The 9783-nt window shown below is 41.9% G+C and overlaps 1 protein-coding gene across 2 annotated transcripts; it reads right to left on the reverse strand.

Moving 5' to 3' along the window:
- Nucleotides 1-5145: 5145 nt before the first annotated feature.
- KRT10 (keratin 10) lies at nt 5146-9559 on the reverse strand. 2 transcript variants are annotated; one of them, XM_070393767.1, is made up of 8 exons: nt 8873-9549; nt 7978-8060; nt 7451-7607; nt 7196-7357; nt 6981-7106; nt 6475-6692; nt 5815-6101; nt 5146-5518 (listed from the first exon to the last, which is right to left on the reverse strand). In XM_070393767.1, exons 1-8 carry the CDS (start codon nt 9464-9466, stop codon nt 5412-5414), a joined length of 1734 nt encoding a protein of 577 aa, XP_070249868.1. In that variant the 5' UTR covers nt 9467-9549; the 3' UTR covers nt 5146-5411. The 2 variants fall into 2 exon arrangements, with proteins under 2 accessions (XP_070249868.1, XP_070249869.1); XM_070393768.1 differs by having other exon boundaries at nt 5426-5518; nt 5835-6101; nt 8873-9559.
- Between the last annotated feature and the right edge of the window lie 224 nt (nt 9560-9783).

Below are 9783 nucleotides of genomic sequence, written 5' to 3' on the forward strand. Positions count from 1 at the left end.
GGATATTATAAAATTTTAAAAGTTAAGTAAGACTGTAATAGGGTACCATCAGCTACAGCAGAGTCTTAATTACCAGAGAGGTATATAAAGAACCATTAACAACAGAAACACATATTTTATCCCATCAGAACAACAAAAAAAGTGTTATTTAAAAAAATATAATCCTGGTAACTTTTCTGGTCTTACCAGGATTTTAACATCTACTAATTACCTTGAACAACAACATAAATATTGACTGATTCCTTTATTTAACACCCTCCCCCGGCTAAAAGTATCTTTTCAATTGAACCCAGGGAGGCTTGCAGAAAGGGTTCAGATAATTGTTAAAATGTGGATAAAACAGTTTCCACCTCAGTTTGTTGAGATGCTAAAGGAGATTACACTTAGCACAGTGTCTGGCAAATGAAAAACTGTCAATGAAGAGCAGACGTTATTGTTATTATTATTGTGTTACAAACTGTGTGTGTGTGTAGGGGGGGGGGGTCTGGGGAGGTCAAGCTGGGAAGAAAGGTGAGGTGAGTAAGGAGAAGTGACCTGAGAAGCCTCCTCTTGAAGCAGTAGTGAGGAGGGTGGGGGTGAAGCAGGTGGAAGGGTAGGAAGGACCTGGTTGGATTTGACTGGTTTCAGGTTCAGGTATAAAGTTGGTTTGTTACCAGGACAGTCAGGGTGTCTTCTGGAACTGGGTTGGCACAAGCAGTCCAAAGCCTGCTCAGCCAGTACTTGTCACCAGCATCAGCATGGCCTTTAAATGAAATTTGGCCAAGTTGTAAGATCTTTTTATTACTGCGAAGAACCTCAGATTTCACGTAATTCAGTCCCTGTTTTTGGAAGATGAATCAACTGAGACCCAGAAATGTTAAGCAGTTTGCTCAGTCACCAGGCGCATGCCAGGGGGAGACTTGGTATATGTTCAAGATGGCCTTGAGATTCTGGCATCATGAGCATATCTTATATATACTCTAAATGAACCATGCTAATACATATACCTGTGGCACTATTGTCATCAATAGTATTAACATGTAGTATAAATTGTAAAAATTATTCTTTTAATTGTTATTGGATTATTGAATCAAAATATTAAAGAATTAGAATATTAAAGTATATAAGGAATTAAAAATCTCTTCAGTGCCTGATTATTAACTGTACATAATAATACTTAGACAACTTATAGATGTAATGTGTCTACATCCTGCATATGTAAAGAAACTACTTCTAAAAGAGCATTTGTGACAAAAAAGGCAAGAAGTATAAATTTAGGTAAGTGGTTTCTCTGCAGTCACTATCACCCTTGGCAATCCCACATTGTTAACCACACTTGCCCCTGCCCTTCTATTTCCACCAGGGGGCAGTGTTCACCTTCAAATGGATATTGCTTAGATTCTGAACCTCTGCTTTGGCCTTAACTAGAAATTATTAACCCCTGATCAGAAGCAACCTTAATATTGAGCTTTTCAAAATGCCAGAGCACAATGAATATAAAGACAAGATTTCCTTACATTTATATGGTGCTTTACAGCTTCCAAAGTGATTTCTTGTGTATTATCTCATTTGGACCTTACAAGGAATCAGGAAGAGAGGTTTCTTTCTTCTGATTTTAAGATGAGAAAACACGTTTCTCATAACAACTTATGTTTTTTAAAATAAAACTCATAACAACATGAAAGGAAATTTTAATGAGCACTTACTATGCACCATGACTGTACTAGTAGCAGGGAACATGAAGCGGAAGAAAATAGTTGCTCAATCTCTTATTGTGAATAATGCTGCTGGAAACATGACCCTGATTTCAATTCTTTTGGACGTTATTGTTGAATTATATGGTAATTCTAATTTTGATATACATATATTTAAATATATTTTTATTGATTTCAGAGAGGAAGGGAGAGGGGGAGAGTTAGAAACATCAATGATAAGAGAATCACTGATCAGCTGCCTCCTGCATGTCTCCTACTGGGGATCGAGCTCACAACCTAGGCATGTGCCCTGAGTGGGAATCGAACCATGACCTCCTGGTTAATAAGTCGACGCTCAACCACCGAGCCACACAGGCCGGGCTAGTTTTAATATTTTTGAGGAACCATAATACTGTTTTCCATAGCAGCTGTACCATTTTACATTCCCACCAACGGGGCATAAGAGTTTTGATTTTTCCACATCCTTGCCAACACTTGCTATTTCCTATTTTTTGTTATTTTTAAATTGAATTTATTGGGGTGACATTGGTTAATAAAATTATATAGGTTTCAGGGTACAAATCTATAATACATCTGTATATCATATTGTGTTCACCATCCCAAGCCAAGTCTTATTTTTTAAATAGCAGTTACCCTAATGTTTGACTTGCATTTCTCTAAAGATTGTGAATATTTTATAAATACTTTTTATTGATTTTATAGAGAGAAGAAGGGAAAGAGAGACAAAAAATAGAGAGTTGAAGAAACATCGATTCATTGCTCCACCCATTCATCTGTTGATTCTTGTATGTGCCCTGACCAGAGATCGAACCCATAACCTTGGCATATCAGGATAATGCTCTAATCAGCTGAGCTACCTGCCCAGGGCTTGTCAGAGAGAATTTAATATAAATAATTGTTTAAGGAGATATTGGAAGATTGAAAAGGTCAGACAACAGGACCACCATGATTCAGACCTTTCAGAAATGAAGATTTTTCTCACCACACAGATCTTTATCTGACCTCTGATGCACTGAGATCCTGGCTTATGAATGGATAGAAGAAGAGACAAAGCTTAATAACAAACAACTATCTACACTAATAAAAGAGAAACATGCAAATTGGTGTCACTCTGCCATGCCCACCAGCCAATCAGGATGGGTATGCAAATTAACCCAACAAAGATGGAGGTTAATTTGCATATGGAGGTGCGGAGCGAAGACTGAAAATGACTGAAGACTGAAGACGACTGAAGACTGAAGAGGCTTGCCTTCTCCGCTGCGGCCGGAGTGAAGGCCTGGGTCCTGGGTGCCGGAGAAAAACCGGTGCCAGCAGCCAGAGGAAGGAAGATCTACTGCACGAATCTCTTCGTGCAATGGGCTTATAGTCTCTATATAAAAGCCTAATATGCAAAGTGTCCCCTCTGGAGTTTGACCAATGGGAGTTTGATTGCTTGCTATGACATGCGCTGACCACCAGGGAGCGATGCAGAACGAAGGAAGGGAGGCCCCGGCTGGCAGCTGGCAGCTGCTAGGGACCCCATCTGTGCATGAATTTCGTGCACTGGGCCTCTAGTCCTATATAATAAAAGAGTAATATGCAAATTGACCGGACAGTGAATGACCAGAATGCCTGTGGCCCCTCGCCCTGGCCAGCCCCCCCACTCTCACTGGGGGCAGGGCCAGTCAGCAAACCGCCTGTGGCCCTTCACTCTGGCTGGCCCCACCCACAGCCCCTCACCCCAACCAGCCCACTCCTGATGGCCCTCAAAAGGGCAGGCCGGCTGGACTCCACCAGTGCATGAATTCATGCACCGGGCCTCTAGTCTTATAATAACGTATTTGTATTTGTCTCAAGTCAGTATTATTGAATATGAACACACTTATCTTTTTAGTATGAAGAGAATGGCTATCTCAGCTTATGAAAAACTAGAGGCCTGGTGCATGACATTAGTGCACTGGGGGCAGGTCCCTCAGCCCAGCCTGTGCCCTTTCGCAGTCTGAGAGCCCTCGGGGGATGTCTGACTGATGGCGTAGGCCCAAGCGAGCCTAAGCTGTCAGTCGGACATCCTTAGTACTACCATGGAGGTGGGCCGCTGTGCTCATGAGCCATCAGCCTGGCTTGTGGCTGAGGAGTGCTCCCCCTGTGGGAGTGCACTGACCACCAGGGGGCAGCTCTTGTGTTGAGCATCTGCCCCCTGGTGACCAGTGTGTGTCATAGTGACCAGTTGTTCTACCATTCGGTCGATTTGCATATTACCCTTTTATTATATAGGATACTCCAGGGACTTTGTTAGATAATACATATTTTAAAAAGATAGTGTTTTTGAACACCAGTCAATATTTACACAGTATGTGCTCTAAGAGTCCTTACCCAGCAACATGTGTTTCAGGGCTTTATAATGTGGCATGCTGGGACTTCAACAGTGAACCTCAGAAGACTGGCCCCCCAAAAGAGTGGCTGGTACATATATAATAGGACATATGAATTAAGTGGAGAATCTTTGAACTATGGTATTATTTGGTGCCAAGCTGGTCATGGAAACTTCACTATAGGGAAATTTATTCACATTGAAATAGGATTTCAGTCATCAATTTAGGGTACAGAGGGTAGGGTTTACCGAACAGGAGTTCCAAGCAAATGGCTTGGGGACCAGGGCTCATGTCCTGGGGAAAACTGGAGCTCAAATCAGGACGAATATTGAGGCATGCTATTTGGTAGACATGGGTAATACAGGAATCCACCAGAGAACATAAGGTAGTCTCAGGGGCAGAATAACTCCAGCCCCTACCCACCCCATATACTAGCAGAGTATGAAGTAATGTAATTTGGGTTCTTATTGGCTGAAAGACGTGGTGATGGGGTTGACCCTACAAGTACCAGATTTTTAGTACTGATCACTGGGCAGGGTTGGCCAAGGCAAAAAGAGAGGTGTCCTTTCGGTCACATTGGCATCACCTGGCTTGACAGTGCTTCTCCTGTTCATCTGACGGGCACCACATAATTTTGTGTGATATGATTTCACAGTGTTAGAAAGCACTGGAAAATATCTCTTAAGCTGCATGGCAATTGGGCAGAAGTAATATAGTAATGGGAAGAAAATACGGGAAGGTAAATGTGAGAAGTCAAGTAATCATGAAATGTGAAATTTCCAATTAACTTTATTTTTGGGTCTGAGTTGAGAGATTTCAGAATTTCCAGGCTTATAATTCAAAGACAGAGAACTGGGATCTATCCACATATTATGTATCGTTAAGAAAAAATAAGATTGGAGACTCATGAACTTCTTACTCAGTGAGGTTACTGACATTGGTCCAACATACCCATAGGTTAAAAATGTACTCAAAGAAATCCTAATGACAATAAGCTCTTAAAAACTTTATGTATAAATCAACCTTCAAAGGCTGTAGTTGACTGTTTAATGTTAAAAATATAACCTAATTTAAATAAAGACAATTCTGACCAAGTAAAATGGTTTGCATCAGTAAGAAAGTTTATTGAATTCATTAGTAGATGAGGATAGAATTTTTTTTTTTCCCTTTAAAGAACACTTTCTGGTAAAGTGAAAAGAAGAAATACAGAAACCACAAAAACACCTTTTAGACACCTTATTTTCAAAGAGGGAACCTATTTCCATAGACCATTAAGACTGAAGGTTCTGTTCTTCTTGGAGGTTCTGTTTTCCATGCATCTGTGCACAGTGGCCTGTGTGAAGGGAGACTCTCCGCCTGATGTAGTTTATTTGTAGTGTTTCTTGGTTTCTGATTCAACCTTAGATGAAAGGACTCTACCATCAGGTGTCACTTCTTCAATAATTGTCTTGATCACTCTGGTTTTACTGTTGTCTGCATGTGAATCACGAAAAAGAAAATAGAATTTAGACTAAGCAAATTGGGGGGGAGGGTCCCCCACTAATTAACAAGCAGCATTTGTAAAAGAAAAAGACACCAAATTTAAAAAAGAAAATTTAACTTTCTAAAGTTGCTTAAAAAATCTGAGCAATGTTTAAGCGATAGCATCTTAGACTACGCAAGTTTTCCTTCAAGATGGGTGTCCAGAGTATAATTTATTTAAAAATAAAATGCAAAGTGGGAGCCCTAAGATTTTAATTTTTTAGAAAGTTAAGACGAATTCTTATTACCCCAGCCAGGTTCTCCTGACCTTGGTCCCTTAGATGAGGACTCCCCAGAGGACCCGGAAGAGGTCTTGCGGCCTCCGCCAGAGCTTCCGCCGCCGTAGCTACCGCCGCCGCCGCCGCCGGAACTGCCGCCGCCGTAGCCGCCGCCGGAACTTCCGCCGCCGTAGCTACCGCCGCCGCCGGAACTGCCGCCGCCGTAGCCGCCGCCCGAACTTCCGCCGCCGTAGCCGCCGCCGGAACTTCCGCCGCCGTAGCCGCCGCCGCGTCCGCCGCCGCCGTAGCCTTTGGAGCTGCAGGGAGTGAACGTCACATTCAGTTCACTCAAACTTTGGGAGACGGTGGGTCGCTTTCCGGCTTTTTGTTACTTTAGAAAATAAACCCGTTTTAAGGGGGAAAAAATCACCCTGCCAAGTATGAACTTTAAATTCTAAAACACAGTCTTTAAACACCATTTTATATACACACAACCCTCAGAATCAAATACGTGAGAAACGGGCTGGTTCCACACGCATTTTTTTTTTTTTTTCTTTTTTGGTATTCTGCCTCCTCCCTGCTTTCCCATTTCCCATTCTCTGGCACTTCCTTGGGTTTTAGGAAAGCCTGGCGATTTGGAATAGCGAATCAGAGCTACTGGGATAATTAAAAAAAAATGATATGATTTACCCTCCCTCTCCTTCTAGCAGGCTGCGGTAGGTCTGAATCTCGCTCTCCAGTCGAATCTTAATATCCAGGAGTTGCTGGTACTCAGAATTCTGGCACTCGGTTTCAGCTCGAATCTGCTGCAGTTGCTCCTCCAGAGAGGAGATCTGCGCCTGAATCTGGGAGAGCTGCACACAGTAGCGACCTTCCGTTTCTGCCAGGGAGGCTTCCAGAGATTGTTTCTGAAAAGGGGAGAGAATAGATTGTGGCTTAGCGACCCCCTCGTTCAGTTGAGTACAGTGACATTTATTTAACAACTTCAGACATCATATAGAAGCATAAATAAGATGAATAGAATTTGCGTTTTACATTTGATGCCAATGATGCTTTTCTCCCATTAACAAGAGCTCCAATTTTTATTTCTACTTTCGTACCCCAGCTCCGCAGTGTGTGTGTGTGTGTGTGTGTGTGTGTGTGTGAGACATATTCTTGCATGAGCATGAAACTGTGTGAGAGAGTTATTAACATACCAGGGCTAGTTGAGACTGTAGTTCGATTTCCAGACCTTGAACAGTGCGTCTCAATTCAGTAATCTCAGTTTTTTGGCTGGACATTTGTTCAATGTTACTGTCGATTTCTGTAGTCAGTTCTTTGCTCTAGAGTATGAGAAAAAGGAAAAGATGAGCAAAATCTGAAATGGTAACCGACCTCCATTGGCTTCACCATGAAGGGGAAGGCCGGTTACCTTTTCATTGAACCAGGCCTCAGCGTCTTTGCGGTTCTGTTCAGCAAGTTGTTCATACTGGCTTCTCATGTTATTCAGAAGTTGAGTCAGATCAACACCCGGGGCAGCGTTCATTTCCACATTCACATCACCAGTGGACACATTTTGAAGGTCTTTCATTTCCTGTTTGAGGAACAGAAAAAATTTAATGTCTGCACTGTGACCAAAATGAGCAATCTTTTGGCTGGGGGAAGTACGGATAACTTTTTGCATCACCTCTTCATGGTTCTTCCTCAGGTAGGCCAGCTCTTCAGTCAGGCTCTCGATCTGCATCTCCAGGTCAGCCTTGGTCAGGGTGAGCTCGTCCAGCACCCTGCGCAGGCCGTTGATGTCCGCGTCCACGCTCTGGCGGAGGGCTACCTCGTTCTCATACCTGAAACAGACAGGGTACGGTACCTGGTTATAACATAAGTAAGGGAGGTGTACTTGGGCAGAAACTATTTAAAAAGCAAATATAGAGTTGACTTCATATCATGGGGACATTTATCATGTACTAACTCACATAGGGATATTAGTGGTTTAATGCAAAGAAGCTTAGCAGTTACTTTAAAACGCATTTTCTTCTTTTAATATTGCTCAAAAAGGTAATATTGAAACGGAAAATATCTCTGACGGCTCCAGTACTTTTAACTTTAAATGAATTCAGGAAAAATGTAAATGCTACTGTGGATTTCCAATGTCATTGTGAAAAACAAACTCATATATTTGTTGTGACAGTACTGTACTCCATCCATTTAGCTTACTTCAGTCTGAAGTCATCCGCTGCCAGCCTGGCATTGTCGATCTGAAGCAGGACATTGGCGTTATCAGTTGTTAGATTAAGGATCTGTGGGAAGAGGTAAAGAAATAAGACATAGATATGGCTTTTAAAGTGGCATAGATGAACTACATTTTTTATGTTGCTCTCTTAAAAATTTGGGGGGAATTTTTTATTTTAAATATGAAATATTGTAGGCTTACCCTGGCACTTAAACTTGAGTCATTTGTTCTCTTGAAGGCTCTATACTCTTCTATTTCTCTATCATCTCTTTTTGAAAACTAACTGGAATTATATAGCTGAGTTCCTACATATATGTCCTCCTCTTACACTGTGTGATTTCCATGTATTTCAGCTAATACTGGCTCATACCTGTATTTGGTTTAATAAAAATATATTCTAAATGAATACACTCTAAGCTGGTACACTGTAGGTACAGTTCACAAATCTCTAGACGCAAACAATATATCATTTCCTTACTGGAGAGTTCATGTTTCTTGCAGTGTAGGTAATAAGTATTTTTTTTTTTTGTTATCAACCCGAATGATATTTTGTTCAGAATTTAATAATTCTTTCTGTTTTCCTATTTATAAATGATCTAATGTATTTTAACTGTAGACTCATTCTACACTCATTAAAACAAAAACATTTTCATTAATCCACCATCCTATAAGACACACAACACACATTTTTGGATGAATATTGAAATGACCATGCCCTCACAAATATTTACCTTTGATGAGAAAGGACTGATTTTGGAAGCAAGAAAGTAACATAGGCATACAAAATGGACAGCTACATCATGGCTCATTTAAAATTGATCTATCTGAATCACATGGATGAAAAATAGGCTTACAGTTGGATTTTTAAATGCCCCTTACCTGATTTTTAAGATCTTCAATGGTTCTGTAGTATTTGCTGTAGTCACGAGGCTCTCTCTGGCCTCTGTTGCCATACTTTTCATACCACTCTTTGATTTTGCCTTCTAGCTCATAGTTTGATTCTTCAAGAGCCCGAACTTTGTCCAGGTAGGAAGCCAGGCGGTCGTTCAGATTTTGCATGGTGATTTTTTCATTTCCAGAGAGAAGGCCACCATCTCCCAACCCACCACCATAGCCTCCTCCATAGCCGCCTCCGCCGAAGCCCCCACCAAAGTTGCCCCCTCCAAAGCTGCCTCCTCCAAAACTGCCCCCTCCATAGCCCCCACCAAAGCTGCCACCTCCGTAGCCTCCACCAAAGCTACCTCCACCATACCCACCTCCTAGTCCACCTCCATAGCCACCCGATGAGCTTCCAAAGCAGCCTCCACCAGAGCTCCCACGGCTAAAAGAGCCACCACTGAAACCGCCCCCTGAGCTATATCCTCCACCATGGGAGCTTTTGCTGCTCGAAATTTTGATGGATCCTCCTCCTCCACCTCCTCCTCCACTTTTGGAGGAAGAGTATTGCTTGCTTGAGCTGTATCGAACAGACATGGTGATGCTGTTTAGCCCAGGGAGTGCCTGCTGCAACCAAGGACAGTGGCAAACCTTTATATATGCACAGGAGGTGTGTCCCACATGTGGTAGAGTTTGCTTACTTGCATGGTTTTCTTCTAGCCAACTTAGCATCTTTGGCTCATGATTGCATAAATTATCTTCAGTAATAACCAATCCCAATATGTATGGCTTAAAAGTTGCCTTAAGAACAAATGAGAGGTTTGCTGTGTTGAAATTGAAAATGGGTGTAGTTCAGATAAACAAATGCTTTTTCACCTTTAGAAGAACATTGAGCAACTGTTGAGATCCAGTTT

Source organism: Myotis yumanensis, unplaced genomic scaffold (assembly GCF_028538775.1).
Source record: "Myotis yumanensis isolate MYYU_CA2020_CCGP unplaced genomic scaffold, mMyoYum1.0.hap1 SCAF_16, whole genome shotgun sequence".
In the NCBI taxonomy this organism is placed as follows: Eukaryota; Metazoa; Chordata; class Mammalia; order Chiroptera; family Vespertilionidae; genus Myotis; species Myotis yumanensis.

Bases quoted from the DNA above. Each gene is read 5' to 3' on its own strand.
- KRT10 (XM_070393767.1), bottom strand. From the start codon at position 9,466: ATGTCTGTTCGATACAGCTCAAGCAAGCAATACTCTTCCTCCAAAAGT. The intron at 8,061-8,872 runs GTAAGGGGCATT...CTCTTCCCACAG, and splicing joins TTGAAGATCTTAAAAATCAG to ATCCTTAATCTAACAACTGA. The intron at 7,608-7,977 runs GTAAGCTAAATG...TGTCTGTTTCAG, and splicing joins GCGGATGACTTCAGACTGAA to GTATGAGAACGAGGTAGCCC.